General features: G+C 35.7%; 2 protein-coding genes across 3 annotated transcripts in view; both read left to right on the top strand.

Moving 5' to 3' along the window:
* The window catches only part of LOC139969185 (uncharacterized), a 62129-nt gene that overhangs the window by 39548 nt on the left and 3045 nt on the right, over positions 1–19536 (top strand). The gene's annotated exons all lie outside the window — the stretch shown is intronic.
* Positions 961–19426, top strand: LOC139969186 (uncharacterized). 2 transcript variants are annotated; one of them, XM_071974060.1, is made up of 13 exons: positions 961–1143; positions 7107–7399; positions 7955–8064; positions 10220–10378; positions 11029–11084; positions 11613–11664; positions 12616–12693; positions 13171–13368; positions 14068–14217; positions 14505–14798; positions 15424–15546; positions 16055–16180; positions 17139–19426. In XM_071974060.1, exons 2-13 carry the CDS (start codon positions 7126–7128, stop codon positions 17226–17228), a joined length of 1710 nt encoding a protein of 569 aa, XP_071830161.1. In that variant the 5' UTR covers positions 961–1143; positions 7107–7125; the 3' UTR covers positions 17229–19426. The 2 variants fall into 2 exon arrangements, with proteins under 2 accessions (XP_071830161.1, XP_071830160.1); XM_071974059.1 differs by lacking the exon at positions 961–1143 and adding an exon at positions 4850–4981.

The following is a 19536-nucleotide window of genomic DNA, read 5'->3' as shown; positions in this document are numbered from 1 at the left end:
AGTATTTAATGTGTTTTAACCTCTTCCGACCAGCATTGCGACGAGTCGTTTCTTTCAACCATACACTGATCCTTCAGAATTGTCTCACCGTGCTGTGGGGGACGGGGAGGGGGTTTATCCTACTTAATCTCCGTTCAATCACATTATGCAACACAAATAACTCACTGGCAACGATTTTGCATAAGTGATTGTGGTTTGTAACCATTGCGTTCCTCCTTGTGTGTTGACTCGCTATTTTTATTGAACGCCAGTATCCACCATAAATACGTTACATACTCAATATATTCAGATTTGAACAAGCTGTTATCATCCTAAAAGCGTTATGCCTTGTTGAGACATTTAAATGTTGAACTGAACCTCCCTCTATTTCTGGAAAAAATATGGTGGATAAAACCCTCTAATATTTTTTTTATTTTTCTTTAAATTTCTAGCTATAAATTTTGGGGCGAATACTGATGACCTTTGATACAAAGATTTGACGCATGCGCTGTCCATACGGCAGCTCTTTCAAACTCTACTAAGCGTAAACATTGAAGGTATGCCTGGCTTTTGTTGATTACTTGGCTACGGGTTAGGCTTGACAATCATCTATAGTACGTGATCTGCCGAATGCAAATACAATATTTACTGAATCAATTTATACTCATAACAATAAGACATCAGCCCGTGTTTGCAAAATCTGTCGAGCTGTATAGCCTTAAGTATAGTTTCGGTTTCACATTCGTTATTCTATTGAACTTCATGTAGCAAATTGTATATGATTTAACTTACTATCCGGTATACGGTATATTTTACAAAGAGCACCCTCAGTTCATGTATATGTTGTTCTTGTGCAGTTGATATATATGTTGTTCTGATATATGTTCTCTTATGCAGCCTTTCTAATAGAATCTGTTTCAAACTCTTTCATACACTGTCAGCAATCATATTGCTGTTGAAGCTGTACGACACTGTTATATGTTGCGACATGCCCATGTCAACATATGGTTACGAGTGTTTCAGGTTTTGTGGGAATTCCCTATTTCGCAATGACATTGTTGTGCAATCTTTACCACATCTATCACTAGTCTGTTCTAATCTGTGTAGTATAGGGTAGCATTCATTCCTGCCCATATTCCCGTGAAGGAGGAGTGGCTTCATTTAGTAAGTTATTATTTTGCTATTTAAGTCCTTTTTTTAAAGTATTTTACGTTCCTAATAGTAGACCCAGTATAGCCAGTGTGTGTAAAGGCCTACTAGAAATAACGACTTCAGCATTAGGAACTTTATATGATACAGGGAAGCTTATTATTGATCTAGATTTTAGGCGTATGGACGCTACCTTTTTACTCTTTAAACTGAAAGCCTATACAAACAAAACGCGTGCGAATATGTGGCCTATAGGCTAAGATCTAACAGATGCGACCATAGCATAGTTTTCTTTCAAATTGAGTCATGAACTGTCATAAACATATAGGCCTATATAAAGATACCTACCCATGAGTAGGCCTACATATCGTTTAGTGAGGTATATTGTTTTAACGGTGTGTGCGTATATGTAGGCTCATGCATATGTTATATATATATATATTTATATATATATATATATTTATATATATATATATATATATATTTATATATATATTTATATATATATATATACATACGGGTATGTTTCTTTATGTAGTAATGTCGTCCTGACGAATGATACAGTTCTTGCTAAAACTATGCTGGGGTGCTATTAGCACTAGTCATAAATATCATGTTAGCGCTCCATGCACAAGATGATATGAGTTCTCGATTCATTTCAGTTTATAGGCCTATGTAGAAGTAACCATATTATCGCAAAAAGCCCGTGCATGCGTATGGGGGGGGGGGTAGGACTCGGTGTATTTGGCTTATACATAAAACTCGCATAGGGGATGAGTAAAGGAGCAAATAAACCGCAAGAGGCTGAAGGAGTACGTACAACACTAGATAGGGCCTAATATACGAAGATGGACCATGATGGGTGTAATTACTATTTCTTATCCGATCCAATATAATCGTTGGGTACAGTCAGCCTAATACCTTCCTATAGTCCTAATACTGTTTGTTCATTTGCAGGGTACAGCTACAACCATATGCTTAGCACATTTAACCTTTAACATTTAACCATTATACGCGAACGCAAGTTCATGTATATGCTTCTCAAACTAACTGCTTTGAGACAGCCATCTAATTACCTGTGTAGAACGGTTGCGCTTACGGTTCTTTGTACGTTATAAAGTAGGCTATAGAATCTGCGAATAACTTGGTTACAATTGAACAAAGAGGTCACATAATTAACAGATGACTCAATTAAGCACAGAAGATATTTTTAGGCTGCACAAGGCCACTGCGTATATATACACGAGCAGGGTATATGGCAAACATTTCATATAAAGCCGTAACGGGTTTAATCGGTTTTGGCTCAGGTTACTGAACGACAGTGGTATAATAATTCGCAATATTATTTATGTGGGCCAAAGGCATCATAAATTTCGAGCAGAATGGAACGAAATCAAAACAGCTCTATGACTTTTTGCCGATAGGAAACTATTTCTTTTGATTTAGTCGAAGCAGTGTATGATCAGTATTGAAGTTACAAGTGCGTCCGGTGGGTGGGGTTGGGGTGATGTACCTCCCCTAAATGTATTTCGTGTTAAGGGGGGCGTGAACACTATCTGTTTCAAGTGTAACAAAACAAAATTGATATGGTTGGAAAATATAGATCAATTCTGCATCTAACCCCCCCCCCCCTCCCCCAACTCCGCTAAATTATGCAAATTTAATCCACCGACGCCAAGAATGGTGGTCAACGAAAAGAACCACAGGCTTCAGTAAATGTACCACCCCATGAAAATTCCCGCGCACGAGACTGACGCTCACCATACACTACAAACGTTAACACGTTGTTTTGACACATCACAAACGTGACTAAGCAATAGATTACAGTAGAGAACACAATTTTAGTCAGGAAAGCGGTAATTAACAAGGACTCGAACTTGGTTTAGTTTTATTATTCGTACGATCATTACCTAACCTACAATTGCTTTCTATTACTGTGCGAAGCCATATATAGAGCCTTGAAGCACTTGATGGGGGATTTCCATTCGATCCCATTTTAAACCACTAGATCGCACAAAGGAAATACCGCATGGAACGCCGAGGAAGCAATAAATCTCTAAATATAGTTCAAATTAATTGTGAAGATATGAGGTTATTTATTTAAAACTTTTAATAATAGCAAATCCATAGTACAACTGAACATATCAAGATAACCTATTTAAGAATAAGAAATATTAAAGGGGCAAAAAACCAAAAACACGGGAAGCTTTTAATTTATGTTCGTGTTTAGGCCTAGGTTAAGGGGTGTTCTTATATTCGAGTACGTTTTAGTCTTATATAGCATATCCTTTAACAGAATAGATGGAGTGCTGAAAATTTCCGGCTATTTACGGTCTATTTATATAACACAAGAAACCGGATTTCTCTAGAAAACCAATGCATTCCGCTGCCTGTGTTGTATCAAATGAAACTGGTGTGTAAATGGCTGGTCTCTGACTGTCACTCGCAAAGCAAAGACATAGCAATGTATGGATCGCCACCATTCAACTAATTCAACACTTGAAATAGCTCCGGTGGTTGGTAGGCTTGTATCCTTAGGTCACAGTTGTTCGAAACGCGTTCAAGCCAAAGATTTCTTAGTTCCTATTCCAGCTTATTTATTATTCTAGTCTCGTTTGCTTATTTCCTTATCATCATGGGTTGTCTCAAAGTTCAAGAGTTGGGTTATGATAATATGTCTATCTGCATTCCATCAGAGTGGCCTTACCAAAGGTCTTCTGGGCATGAGTCGAAACTGAACTGTGGGAAAACATGCTTTGATAGTAAACATTTGAGTTTGGACAATAAATAATGCAGTCGAAGTTTTTGATTTGATTTGGATCGTAGTGCATATCCTCGTTCCATACCTTACAATTGAATACATTTTTTAGCAATTTTCTGAAGGATAATGGCCACAGAGGTTAGCAAGATTTCCTCGTGTTAACCCTTCAGTAAACTAATAGGGGAAGTCCCAAAGGTTTCCATATAATTCCTACAGGAAGAAAGAAAAAACAAGGTTACATTTTCTGTGTGTTGGACATTTCGTAATTTCACAAAAGAGCGGGAATTCGAATTGCCTATTGGGCAGTGCTTCTGCGTGATGGGAAGGATACGATTGCATGAGGGAGTTGTTCCAAAACAACTCCCTGAAAGCTCCAGCTTAAACAGTGTTTAACGACTATATGCCGTTTTCGCGACTGCTCAATCGATTAGTTTGAGCAATGACTAATATATTCTTGTGAATGAAAGCAGCCGTTAATATATAAATATCATTAACATGATATTGAAATAATAACATAACAACAGCATAAAATTGACATAATAAACAACAGAATTAATAATATTACATCATATAATGAACACAAAAATCATATAGGGTACGGCATGTTGTTAATTCCTCATCAATGTATAATAAATATTATATTAAGAAACCACTTCATGAGCTAATATTAGACTGTGAGACGTGTTGCAACGACGATGCCGGAAGATTCAGTGTTAGACATTAATCATACTTTGTTTTCATTGTGTTGCCATTTTTAGATACCTTCAATACATACGTAGCACATCAATGACATACAGATTGCAATAATATCTACATAAATATTTTCTGCCACCTTCAAATTTTCGCTTTAGAAATGTGTTTACTTATTAGTGTTGTGAATTGCGCCTCTAGCTTTATGCGACAGCCTTCGCAAGGAAATACAATAGCTTTAATGAACGCTAAAAGGTTTCTTTTCCCAGTGTTGTTGGATGCAACTCGTAGCCTATAGTGATTGTCTGAAGTTCTTTCCCATCTGTGTGCTCTCGCTACCGTAAAGTCGTAAGCACATAATGAACATCAGTAAGCAGAAACGTGTTGCCACATGTGGTTCAAGTACGTCACAGAAATAGATATGTTTGTCTAAGGTGCAGTTTTTTTTTAATGCAAAATGATAATATACATATAGTGTACGGTAATATGTTCATATACAGTAATCGACATCGTGTAACGTTTATCGTATATCATGCAATATATATGCAGTTTTTTTATGCAAAATGATAATATTCATATAGTGTACGGTATAATGTTAATATACGGTAACCTAGATCGTGTAACGTTTATCGTATATCATGCAATATATTGTAGGATGTTGTTTCAATATTATTAGAGCGTGCATCGCGTAGGTCTGTTTATTTATCAGATATCTTACTAGTATATATCACATAATGTCATTTTATCGCATACCGCATATCATATTATTACAACCATTATTGTTACTTTCTGTACATGAGGACCAGCACGTTTCTATTCTTTTATCACAGATTTGTTTATAACTGATATACTTCATAATGGACTTCATGAAGACATTTCAAACAGTATTGAAGCCAATAGAACGTCATAAACATTGCTGTCTCAATCGAAGACATTTACAAGACACTATAAAATTTGATATAATTTGAAGTACATTTTGCATTTCCTTCATTCTATTGTGGAGTGTTTTTGCTATTAGACCACTGATAAATGATTTTCATATACCACAGAATATACCCGCATTGGTTTAGATTCGTTTTACCGGTAAATCAAAAGTAAAACAGGAATACAAAATTACCTACTTCAGTAACATGACACGGTCACCTCTGTAAAAAACAACTATATTTAGAAATTGCTCGTCGCTTGCTATTTGTACAAAAGTTGGACTCATCCTATCAATTGATTTCAAACAATATGAGTTTACCTACATCCTGGGTCAAGCGAATATTCAATCAATAGTGGTCGTCCATTTGAATCCCTCCATAGGTTAGAACTCAGTTATAGATACGACGAAGGCGTCCACTGTATCCCTGTATATGTATCGCAACGAGTACTCACTTGGATTGATATGTGGATATCATTACCCACCCCTCCCCCTCCCCCACGGGCAACACCCTTCTTTACTTCTATAAAACAAAAGGAAAGACATATTTCAAATTAATCATGTGAGTTTGAATTCCATTAAAAATCAGTAAGAAAAAGAAGAGAGAATAACCCAGCCGCAAATGGATTTCGGATGCTCGATATCATTCGAACGCCAGTGCAAATGATTTTAAAACATAAAGTCAAGTTCATATATCAAATTTGGAGCAAACCAAACTTTTGTGTTAGATACAATAATAATATATATTCCATTAAAAATATGAAGAAGTTATTTAAGTGTTATAAATTAAAGTTAATTTTAAGCAAATAAATATGACTGTCAGCAAAAATAGGCTACATATTTTCTTAGAAAGAGAAAAGTATACGGCGATTTAAATGATTACAATAAAATTAGATTAAAGTTTGACAAGCAAATCAACATTCAAAATATGCAGTTAAACATCCAACAGTTGATATGGTTGATATAGTTGATGTGGTTGATATGGTGGACATGGTTGATATGCGTGGTTGATATGCATGGTTGATATGCATGGTTGATATGGATGAGGACAATAACTGGAAGACTTGAGGCGTCACGAAATCACGAAAAATGTATTCAAAGTAAAGTATAAGGGAACTTACCTGTTTTAAAAGATAACCTTAGAAAGAATCTGTTTGTTTATCGGCTAATGTTTAAATCGTCACTTCGATATTCAAGGAATTACCTTTTTAAGAAAATGTTAAATTATTGGTATGCTCCCTTAAGCAAAATCGAAGGTGACGTTATGCATACCTCCATGTTATAATTCTTTCATTTTTTAAATATTTTTTATAACTCAGTGGTAGTACATATTTAACGCTTTATGCAAGTACGGTTGCACTCATGGAGGACATCCCACAATCCTTTGTCCTTGACAAATTTTTAATATTCTTTTAAATATGATATTTTAGGAAATATTAAAAGAATTTTTTGGTTTCCATCCAGTTATTTAATGAAGTTAGTTATTATGACGCATATAACTTAATGGTCTTGGTAATCCAGTAACTTCCATTTATGAAGACGACACGGCCATCATTCCGTCAAAATATAAGAAGTAAAAGAAATATTGCTTATTTGCATCCGCAGAGACTATGAAGATGATAATATGTCAACAGGTAAAGACGTGAGGACGCAAAACATCGGAGAACGAACGGACACGAATCTGCTTTTATTACGAGGAGTCGATAGCGTAGCGCGAGTATCAAATAACGTCATACTTATTAAAACGACTGGAGAGGAAAGGCTAACTTGTGTTGACGATCAAGGGAAACAAACACAAATTACTGTCGCCAACGAGACCGAAGTGGCCATTGGTCAGAGCTCCAAAGCAGCGGCAGCCTCGATCGGTCTGGATTCAAAACAAGAGAGGAAAGTGAAAGGTAAAAAATGAAAGAAAAGAAACATGTAAAAGTTATAAATTATGATTAAAGGGTTTGCGTCAACCTGATTGCGAACTACTTCACAACTTCGAGACAACGCTAACATTTGCTTAGTCATATTACGCAGATCCTTACGCCAGATATAGAAAAGAAGTTCCTGATCGTTAATAAATAAAATAAGTAACATTGGAAATGACAGGATTTTTCTTTATGTTGAAAGGCGACAAACTATTATCAGTTGTTGATATTGTTGATACGGAACATTCGCATGTAAATTCACACATAAGTGATCAGAAAATTGGTACCGATATAAAACTGAACACCAGCCGTGATGTACCGACTACCCTAAATATCCATGTTAAACATTTCTTTAGTGAATGATATATAAAACAAAAAACTATCTGTAAACACTTTTTTTTTCTGTTTGCTTATGAGAGCAACAACATATTACTAGTCTTTGTGAAACATATTTCAATACCACAGACTTACGCATGTTGTCAACTTGTCTATCTTCCTTTTAAACTGGTTCTCCTAAATTGTCTTCATTTTTTAAAGGACCTGCCGGAAAAAGAGAAATAAAACAAAAGGCAGCCCGAGATTCAACTCTAGACCGACCAGATTCACCAAAGCTATCACTTCCACCCGAAGTTGAACTTTTACCTCAGGTAAATTGTGTTAGTTTCTGAGTTTTACAAGAACTTTTGAGAATTGGGTTTTAAAGTCTCAATACGTGTTTGCTGATGAATTTCGGAAAACAAACTTCCGAACCATATTCAATGTTTCTTATTCTATATGCACTCTGACCAGGTGGGTTTAATGGAGAAAAGCTCTCTAAATCGAAAAAAAAAAAAAAAAAATTATGTTGCCCTTATTGCGAGAACGATTTACCGTAAGCAAAACAAAAACACAGAGATTTGATTGGCGCATGATCTGTTGGGCGGGGCTTTCACGATTTGAGTGAAGTTTGTAGAATCTGCGGACTCGTTCAAAAAATCTGACGAATTTTATTCAGCTAAAAATGTTTAACGACAGATAACTCATATTCAAATAATGATTATTAATATGAAAATTGCATAGAACGGTGTCTTTTTCACTGAGCTTTTAGAGCAGTAGTCTGGATAGGTCGAAGTTAAAATTTAGCAAACACACATTGAGACATTAAAAGTAGCCATAACAATACATAGTAGTAATAATTCACTCACAATTACGCTAACCGAAAGACTAGACTAAAAAAAGGCCTTTAACTTTTTCTCCCGAAATGTCATTGCAATGTTTATATGCCCGATGAAAAAAAAAAAATCACTTTTGTTTAACTATAGAGAATATAATTTTGAAGTATTGACATTTTCAGATTATTAATCGCCGTGCTTGAACAAAAGAAGCTCATGTTTATGTGTAATATATCTATAACTAATTTCTGGCACCAATGTATAGTTACACTTCATGACGTTTCATGGCTTTTACGATACATTTGCATAACAATGTCTAACAAAGTAACTTTTCTTTTGGCAATATTAACTCTCTTATTGGTGCTGAAACTAGACTAGCGCTGACATGAAATAAACCACCGCTCATATATCCAACGAGGAAATTTACAAACCTTAATGAGTTTCTCAATTCCAACTAAGCGTTACCAAATAAGAATTGATCTATGTTGATTAACAATTCTTAACAACAAAAGCAATACAAAGAGAAACTCCTCTTTCACAGAGACAAGGAAGTTACAGTGAACAACTTGTAAATATTGTTAAATCAAATAATGCACGTACGGATTGTCACGAATAATGAGTAATATTAATATTCCAAAAAGGAATTATTATACCTTACTCATTAATCGGAAACTTCTTTAATTAAAAGCGAAGCTTTTTTGTAAAAGTAGAACGAAACAGCAAAAGGAAGAAAACTCGATACATATTTACAAAACACTTCGTATGTTTACGTTTACCCGTTAACAGGAAGGAGAGATAACAAGCAGGAAACCACATATCCCGACTATATAAATGAGGACAACCGCAACCAAAATATTTAGGTTCCTAGTAACTGTAATCAAATAAACTTGATCTATACGCTTAACTTACTAATAAGAATACTAAATGTGGTTCACAGGAAATTCCCTTTTTTTTTATTCAGAGGAGGAAATCAAAGCGTATTACTCTTGCATATTCTTTACTGCGATATTATGATCATCTTAGGTAGATAGATTAAGTTGTATCAAAGCAGATATTAACTGTTAATTATGTACAGTATATTCTTGTAAACCTTTTTGTGTTTGAAACGCTGCGATTATAACATGTCGAAGAATGCAAAATGTGCAGAATACAATATAAATATACACTGATGTATCGCAAGTAAGTTACGATTCGAAGTTTAGGATTACTATATAAGCGAAACGACGCAAAGCAAAACTGACAAAGTCAAACAATATATAAATGAAAAACGATGAAAACCAAAAACGAACAATGAGAATTAGTAATATATATTTGACTTATATTTTATTTGCAATATATGATTGACCTCTTTGACGTGCTCCTGCTCTTGTATTAAAGTGGTTTTAGGAAGCAAGGAGGACAGACTGAACTAGTAAACTACATCTCTTCGTCATTATAGCAAGTTCTTAAAACGTATACAATATGTAAATTCACTCTGTGCCCGTCCGAGTCTTCTGGACTTTTCAGATTTCTGTTCACATGCGTACAATTGGACTTTTCAGTTCGAATTATTACCGTTGTGGTCGTTTGCGAATTGTTTGCGGTTACGCCTCCCATGCGCTACCGTACCGACATTCATGAACGCTAAACGGTATTTCTGTTTTCTAACCAGGCCTCAGCTAAACACGCGGAGTCCAACGTTGAGATACAAAAGTTAACTGATGCTCTCACAACCCTCTCGACAGGAGAAGATATTTCATCTCTTTCGGCAAACTTAAAAGACTTTCTGCCGAAAATATTACGGGTGGACATTGAAAATAAGAGGTTGAAGGTAAGGGTGTATATTACAGTTTAAAGAAAATGTTGGTGATTAAAGCTTACCATTTATCCTTTACTCCAGAATAAATCGAGAATTCTTGGCTATGAACTAAACATTAAAAAATAGAGTTTTAATTAAATAACAAAGTGGTTTTAGTAACACGATGAGTGAAACAAATTAATTCGCATGCCATTTCAAAGCTCTTTATTCACCTTTGGAGAAAATCTTACCAAATTGAAACGTCGTTAGACACTCTAATTTGTGTAAGATTGGAATCATGAAAAACTAGGTAAGCAAACCTAGCCAGCTAATATAGTGGACACATAAGATACAACGTTGTTAGGATTAAATTGTCAAATACCTGAAGAAGATAATTGATATATGTTTACTCCTTTCCAATTGAATCCAATCTTGTTGTGGTTTTAAATGCCTTTGTATTTTAATAGTTCCCGAATATGCCAAAGAAAGCTCACTTGTGTCACTTTAATAAAAATATTTAAGAAGTGACATTATCGCTTAGAAACAGGATTTATTGAAAAATGCCTCAACGATCTCAACATTTGTACAATTCATATTTACCCGATGTTTTTTCATAACGCTAGAAGTACATAATTATAAAGAAACAGTTGTTTTACTCTAAGTTTTATTTGCTTTTTTAATAGGAAACCGTTGCTCATCTTGAAGAAGAACTTGCCAAATACAAGAACGTTAAACAGAGGTAATGTTTTACCCACTGTTCCTCGTGATCATTACTATTCTTCCCCCCACCCCCTAAAAAAATGAAAAAATTTTGCAGTCTGATCATGCGAGTTTTCATATTATAGACTAATTCCTAGATGAATCAATGATGAAAACTCCAAGATTAATAATGACTTGTATCCGCAGATAAGGCTGTACTAAAGTATTCATGACGTCATCATGACATCATCAAGAGCTACTTTCAATACTGCTCTTGCGTAGCAAGCTTCTCACAGAGGAAAGAGTTACTCTTTTAACTGACTCCTATGGATGTGTAGGCAGACATTTGTTATTTCCGTATATCGACTAGTGGGCTTCTTTCTAGAAAGTAATACCCATTGGAACAAGGATGGAGCGAGGGAGAGAGGTGGGGTAGGGGGAAATTAAGAACAAGAATGTACATTCTCCCTGGGCCGACCACTAGTATCGTTAACAATCATAATCAGACTATATCATAATCTGAGTATTCGCAGAATAAACTTTTACCTACATTTTCATCGATCCACAGGTTAAGTGAACCACGTAGAAAAGCTGAGACTGACAGTTCCCAATCGAAAAAGGTACTCAAGGATGTTTTACTTTTTTACAGAACTAACAGATGACTTTTTATTTGCATTTTCAATATATATTGGCATACTGTACAACTGACACTTACCAACTTGTACACTGAAACTTCATGGAAGTTGAAGTGGAATTAAATGTGGACGAGCACCATTACCTTTAAGATTTTATTATACGGAACACGAAAAGGCATATACCTGTCCAGAATAGCAATGAAATGAAACGTGTTCCATAGTTTATAATTCCTCGATTCCTGTATTTCATATATAGTGGAGTCTATAGTCCAATTTTACGCAACGTTCACTCCATAGATGATACCTGCATTGTCAGAATCGAAACTTGAATAACTTCCCACTCTTTGGGTCAAATCGTCCTATTTAAATAACCTTACACTGGAAATAGACAAAAAATGACCGAGATACATTACGCATTTAGAGTTGTCTTTCGTCCTCGGTTGCGAAACTCACATAAGTTTGACTAGGCTATGCAATAAGTTCACATACCTGGATAACTCAAATTATGTACCCTTCAATGGGTAATTAAATTAGCCTACACCTTATTCTCAAGTAATGAACATGTTTATCTAAGTTCTGATTTTCGTATGTTCACAAGTTAAATGCACCATGTCGTTGTTTCATTTTCAAACTGTGTGTGATTAATTCATGCACGTGCTATCGTGTTGAATTGACGAACACATAATCTGTATATGTGTGACCTGTGGTCTGAAACCATCAGAGTTGGAGAATTTGAACCAAACGGTGCCACTCATATATATTTTTTATCACAATGAATATTTGAAAGTATTGTGATAAAAAGGTGACCCACTATCGTTGCTTATTTCCTTGATTGGTCTACAAAGAAAAGAACCTTTTTCATAACAATTTAAGTCATGCAAACATTTTTAAAACTATATATCTATACCAATTCATATTTTTGAATATTTAATTCAGGACCATGAACTCCCAGATGGAGATTCGAGTAGACGGCAACAAGAAGAACTGTTAAAAATGAGGAAACAACTTAAAAAGGTAAGCAATTAAAGTCAATGTTGTGAGTTGTATCACATTGTAAATGTTGTTCCTGGTATATAGATAGGAGATATGCGAAGTTGTATACTAGGTTTGTGAAATAACGATAAGGGATACTCCGGTGGCAACAAACGTAGCAATCATATTTGAGAGACATTATTCTTTACACTGTTTGTTGGAAACCAATCACGGTATACTTTCTCTACCTCGATTTTAGGCTGATAGTGTAAACTTACTTTGGATGGATAACCCTTCCTGGTGGTTTCGACCTAAAGATGCAGAATACTTCTCGAATTTTCGTTAAGCAATCGACTTCAGCAATAATTAATTGGAATATCCTGTAATGTATATTTTGTACTTCTATCCGATATACCTTTATCATCACTAAGTCCCCAGTATACTGTTTGAACATTCTATGAATCTAGCCGATGAAGAGAAATGGTTATGTAACATTTGTATAAACGATTGTTTCATTAGGCTATCGATGCGAACCAAGCATGGAGTAACTATAGTAATGACCAGCTTAAGATTCATCTGCGACAACTGCATGCCAATGATGAAACCGTCAGGAAACTTCAAGAGAAACTGAACTCCGTCAAAGCCGAAGCTTCAAGTCACGAACAACAATACAAAACCAGGATTGCTCAACTCGATTCGGATATCAAAGAACACAAGGTAAATTGTCATTACAATAAATATTATATAATACGTTAGGTGAATATATTGATATTACTCAATTCAGATACGCAAAAATTTGTTCCACCTCTACAGCTTATTTAAACTTTATTTACGATGTCTGTTACATAAATATAAGTGTTTTTGGATTGTACATTTCAATGCAATCCAAAAGGGGCCAAGCAAACTTCAGCTTTATTAACCATTAAAGAGTTGACCGGTTAACAATGAAATAAAATAATAATTTAATCGGTCAACTATCAAACCGATTAACCCTATTTTGAGATGAGAGCATATATCTTTTTAATTCTTATTTTTACTACTTACTTTTCCAGGGACAAGTGTCCCTTCTCTCTTTCTCTCTTGCCTCTCTTTCGGACGCCTATGTGTAATACAGCTATTTAGCCAACTATACCAATTATTGATGGAATACATATACAATATTATGTATGTTCCACATGTCGTTGATAACTTAGGTACCAAAAAGCTTTACAAAAAATTGGGGGGTTTTAATATAACACTTCATCATTCATAAAATATTATAGCTGATCAATTTAAAGTTTATCAATTTTATCTTAAGAAACAGGAGAACACTTTAAAATGTAACGAAGTCAGAAAGCATGGAAAACAAGATCGGGGCGTCATAACCTACCTTTCCAATTATCTTTGATATATTTTTTTGATCTTCAAACATGACAGGACAAAGTGGAAGAGATACAATCTGAAAATAACAACATTATGGTTAGAAATCAGCAACTTGAAGCCGAACAGAGGAAAGTGCGAAAACTAGCTAAGGGTCTCATCAAGGAGAAAGAAGACTTGAAGAAAGAGACGGAGAGAATGAAATTGGTAAGGAGAGTGATTTGAATTATTCCACGTCATTTGAAATATATTCATAACCCGTCAAGTACACTATAAGCGTGCGCTATACCTCAAACAGTTTCAACTGTTACCAACATTCATTAGCTTGACTAAACACAACTTGGCATTAAAAGACTACTGTACTCATTTTGTGGGATCGAAAGAATAAGAACAGGGATGGGGAGGGGGGGGGGGCTATACACCCGCCATGGATTCGCGCCTATTCACACATTCAAGCACTGGCTGTTGAAAGGAATGTTGTTTCTTTCAATTAGGAAATTGACGAGTTGACGTTGGCAGAGGATAAGAGATCGAGACACGGTGAAGCAAAAAGTAATGGAACCACAAGTAGCACTAGTACGAACCTTTCTCATCCACTACGAAATGTTGAAAGCGCCATGGATAAAGAAGATTTGACGGAGGCGGAAAAGGAGGAATTCACAAAATCGAAACCAGATAATCCAGATAGCGGTGTATCAACCGGGACGTGTAGTCCTACCGATAGTAACGAAGGGGCAACACGAACGACAGACAATACTACTGATGCCATTTTTATCCTCCAAGAACAGGTAAGACTTTGAATAATGAGAAATAAGAACTGACCAGTTTACGTTGACTGTTGAGTATATAATTTATCAATGGAGTATACCGTATTGGAATTCGTAACATGTATCAATTTCATTTTTCACAATAAACTCCGAAATGCTCTAAAGTTTAATGTTTATTTGGACACAGAGTTAGACGTTTCTGATCGTAACAAAGTCAAATATAGAGCAAATATAACCAAAACAAGGTTTTAGAAAACTTCCTGCAAATATGCACAGTTTGTCAACTTACATTACTGTTCCTCCAAAAGTCAAGGGGACTAAGAATTGAATTAAAGCATTTCATCAGGAGAAAATTGCCATATTACGTTGCAGTGATAAATTCACCATCATGGTGCAATATCGTTTGTTGTAGAATGTCAAGAACTATAAGTCATAGTCTATCGTCTGCTTTTAAATTGATAAAATTTATCCAGTTAATAAACATCTCCAACATATACATATTTTTTATACCACACTGATGTTGCTGATATCTCCATTATAATATGCTTGCATTATCGATCTGCAATGATAAACGTTACACATATATTCGAGCCTCATAGCGGTTCCTTTTCATTTTTACTCTGCATTTACGCTGCATTTTACACAGGTAAATCAGTTCAAGGAGGACTTTAACCGTGAGAGGCAGGACAGGGAAAGGGCCTTCGGGGAAATAGACAAACTGAAGAAGGAATTAGAAAATACCAAACTACTACTGCATCAACAGAGCGAGGTGAGTATGAAACCCATTTAATAAGAATGAACAGTTTTGTACACTATGGACCCTGCAGGTATAAACTACAAACAAATACAGTGTCTGCTTTGTTATATATCAATACACCCAATCGGTCTTTCTTGTTTGCACTGTCAACTCCAAGATAAGTTGACTTGTTTGTTAGGAACAAACAATATTCTGAAGTTTTTTTTCTTTTTGGCTCACCAACCACAAATCTATATTAAAACTAATCTATTTTGCGGTATCAATCATTTCAACACGGAGTTTACCCCCTTTAACCCATTATGAATGACTGACGTTATGTTTAATATTGTGTACACTCTATAGGCTAACACGTCTCTTTTGTATATATCTGTATAGTGACTACTGTACAGATGTATGACAGATGTAAGCGTAAGTGATGCTCATGTCGTTTACATTCAGTTTCAAAACTTTTCTTTATTTGTGTCGATGCACAGACCGTTAATTCCCTGTGAAATTGTGTTTATTTTTATTTTTATTCCAGCCTGCTACTAAGAAAAAATCGAAGAATGTGGCAGCTTTGTTTAGCAGTAAGCAAAAGAAAAAGAAAGAGCAAGAAGGGGCTGTTCTTGAATATATGAGCCCAGATGAAGTAGCGGCTTTACAAAGGGTAACGAATATACCGAATGACTTTTTTGCCCTCTTTATTTGAAAACATTTACTGTCAAAAGGTCTAAGTTTTCGATAAGTAATCTAAGGCGATCTTTCTCAAGCCCGGGGTTTGCGGGCCCCTAGGGGTCAAAAGAAACATGCAAGAAGTCAGCGGAAATGATTGGGGCCCACAAAGGCTAATGGACCCGCCAAAATATTACTGACATAAAAACGGTGTCAGCCAGTCAGAACAACCGTGAGAGTAACATTGTATGCAAAAAACAAGCATACAAACCTGCGGGTCATTATTAGTACGTCCTATGCGTCTGGTGGTCCCTGCGAACATTTTTCACTGTCCCTAGGAATCTGTGGATGAAAGAAAAAAACAAGACCAGATAAACAAACGGCTCTCTGGATTCACATTCGAAAACGAAAGGGATATGAAAGGCCCCAATGGCAACCAGCTTTGTAGTGTGATGGTTCGATATATAGGGCAAGAGAGGGTCCTGCAAGCGTGATCTCCGTATTGGTGATCCAAATTTTACACGTCAACGTTCCGGCTGTAAGCGACCCGAAATCCCTGGTTACTTCAACTTGTCTCTTCCATAAATAAACACTGACCGATGGGAGATGACGCGCACTGTAATCCTATACAACTAGCTATATAGATTTGGAAATAACCCTGGTGGCCTTTTCGCACTTGCGTAATGCGTACGTCGACGTTGATCAAATATGATCGCGTCCGGGTGTGCTTTGTTTTCTCAAAGAGCCTGATCCCTCTTGCGTCCTAATACGTGATCAGAATGGGGCCTATATAGTAAAAGTTTCGCTTCATATTATTATGTTTTGTTGTCGAAAACGTCTTCCTTAATATTCATGATATGGTGATATGATATTTATGTAGCACTGTGATCAACTTTGTTTTTATATCCCGAGTGAACCTTAACTATCCCCTTTCCCTTTTGAAAATTTCACAGCAACGAGCAACAAGAGACCAGAGAAGAACAAACACATACGAAGAGGAACGAGAAGAAGGCAATCACGTTTACCATGAAATAGAAGATTGACATCAATGAACCTAACAAACATTTTCTGTTTTACTTGAATCCCTTTTAGTTTTTAATAGAAACGATATCACTTTTTATCGTACCTATCAAGAAATGGGACAAGTTTGATGATTTCTGTATTCTGGATCCTTCATGCTCTTGGAAAACAAAGAAGTATATTTAAATGCGTCGCATCGTAAGCTATTGTTCTTATTTGCTTCATATTGAAAGGAAAAGAGAGTATAAACATGAAAAGAGTTAATTCATTCCCAACCAACAAGCTTGCTCAATATTTCAATGTTTTATGACCCAGATACATTTCGAACCTCAAAGACCGTTTAAACGAATTGCAAAATGATACAATGGTATAGCTTTTACTTGTATATTGTGTGTAGCATCCCAATTAGTTGCTTTTTATCTAGTTGTATATTTGTACATAAAAGACGGAATACATATTTTTACTTCAGCTGTTTAGTTCATTCACATGCCGACAGGAAAAAAAGTGAAATCTTTGTCAAAGCGATACCACGACATAAATTCTTACAGTACGTCAGGATTTCAGCATGGAGAACAGTTATGACGTAGATAACTTGGCGTCTCAACAAAGAGAAGACCTATCACTTCTTCTAATTGCAATCCTTATGGCATCAATATATGATTTTTCGTGACACTTTTAATGTTTACCATGTTTGCCAGTGTGTATCAAGAAAGTGAATTTTGTATAGAAGAGTTCTACCAATGCGGGTAGTTATTTGCAGTCTCGTAAATGGAATAAGTTATAACGGGTATCAGGCAGTGAGTACCCTCACCAACATTTGTCAGATATATACAATACCAATTAACAAATCAAACTGTGTTAAGTGTAAGTTGAGAAAACCCTAATAGTTAAAACTTCTCGCGTCACTGGTAACATATATTAGGAAGTTATTGCTTCATTCTCATCCTTTAAGCGTTAAACGTAAGTAGTTTGAAGTTTTCAGAAAGCTCGAAGATATACCACACCGCCCGAATCATATGTAAAATCTGTATCGTTAAAGTGTTATTGCGTCTCAAATCAGGTATAGGCCTAGGCCTGTATATACTTACATCACGTTAGTAAACATAATTTGTGTTGAGCAATAGTGAAGTCATCCACGTACGAGCACGTAGTCATTTGCACGCTAATATTTGATGCTATGAAGTAAAAATTTGAAGTGTCATTGTTGAATCTCAAATCAGGTATAGGCCTATACTTACCTCACGCGGTATTTATAGAAGAAGCCCGCTGGTTAGTAAACATAATTTGTGTTGAGCAAAAGTGAAGTCATCCACGTAGGAGCACGTCGTCATTTGCACGCTAATATTTGATGCTATCAAGTCAAAATGAAGTTGACGGTTGTCGACTGGTATTAATATGCTTTCAGCACGGCTACAGCTAGCAATGAGTAATGCGAACATACTTATAGTAGCCTATTCTGAATACATGTATATATGAAACCTAAAAACCAACTAACGTTATCCCAAGCTGCCAAGTAAATCCCTCTATAGCAGAATAATACAAACATGAAAACAAAACCCCCAAATCCTAACATAGATAGCAAATGCATTTATTAGAAGAACATTCGCAAAATGATGTAACTTGTTCTAAATCCTAACAGAAAAAAATGGCAGTTGGTCTAGATAATGTGGGAGGGTTAGGAGAGTCTGAACCGACACAGAAAATTCAGCTTATGATAGCTATCGAAGAAAATCTATCATGATGACGTCACAGACTGCCGACTATATGATACCCTGTTTTGGAGAAGGGAAGGGTTTACCTAACAGTTTCACCTAGCCTAACTTCAGACATTCAAACAACCGTAATAGGGGGGAGGGGGAATGGTGAGATGGATTTTTTTCAACTAGCAGCGTGGTCTTTCAATTTACATGAAAGTTGTGGATGATCGCCTGCCCCTGGTTTATCCCTTTAGGGATAGGATTTGTGTTTACAAATAACGCAAGTGATAACTCCCTGCAGTGATTTAATTTTGTCGACGGTATTTGCTCGCTACCGCATTAACCACACTGATAAATGTAATACCTATTATACTAATAATATACCTAAATGATGAGATTGCTGCACTAACTACATCGCTTCTAGTTTCTTGTTATGCCTAACTTAATATCGATTTTGTAACATGGTTAATTAACTGTGTCTGCAGTGTATAAAAATAATATTTAATAAACTGTTGTGCAAAAGGCTCCATTGTCCGATTGCTGTTCATGTCAGGTAATAACATCTATAGACACTTTTGTGCAGTGTTACATTAAATGTTCTCATATATAATGTGACAAAGTATCAATAAGCACG

The sequence above is a fragment of the Apostichopus japonicus genome, chromosome 6, assembly GCF_037975245.1.
Source record: "Apostichopus japonicus isolate 1M-3 chromosome 6, ASM3797524v1, whole genome shotgun sequence".
In the NCBI taxonomy this organism is placed as follows: domain Eukaryota; kingdom Metazoa; phylum Echinodermata; class Holothuroidea; order Aspidochirotida; family Stichopodidae; genus Apostichopus; species Apostichopus japonicus.
Note: the sequence above shows the minus strand (reverse complement) of the source record. Positions and strands in the feature narration are given on the sequence as shown.

What these genes read in the sequence shown, in the direction of transcription:
- LOC139969186 (XM_071974059.1), top strand. An exon ending in ACAAGAGAGGAAAGTGAAAG is followed by an intron (nt 7,400 to 7,954) that starts GTAAAAAATGAA and finishes CATTTTTTAAAG; the next exon opens with GACCTGCCGGAAAAAGAGAA. An exon ending in CGGATATCAAAGAACACAAG is followed by an intron (nt 13,369 to 14,067) that starts GTAAATTGTCAT and finishes CAAACATGACAG; the next exon opens with GACAAAGTGGAAGAGATACA.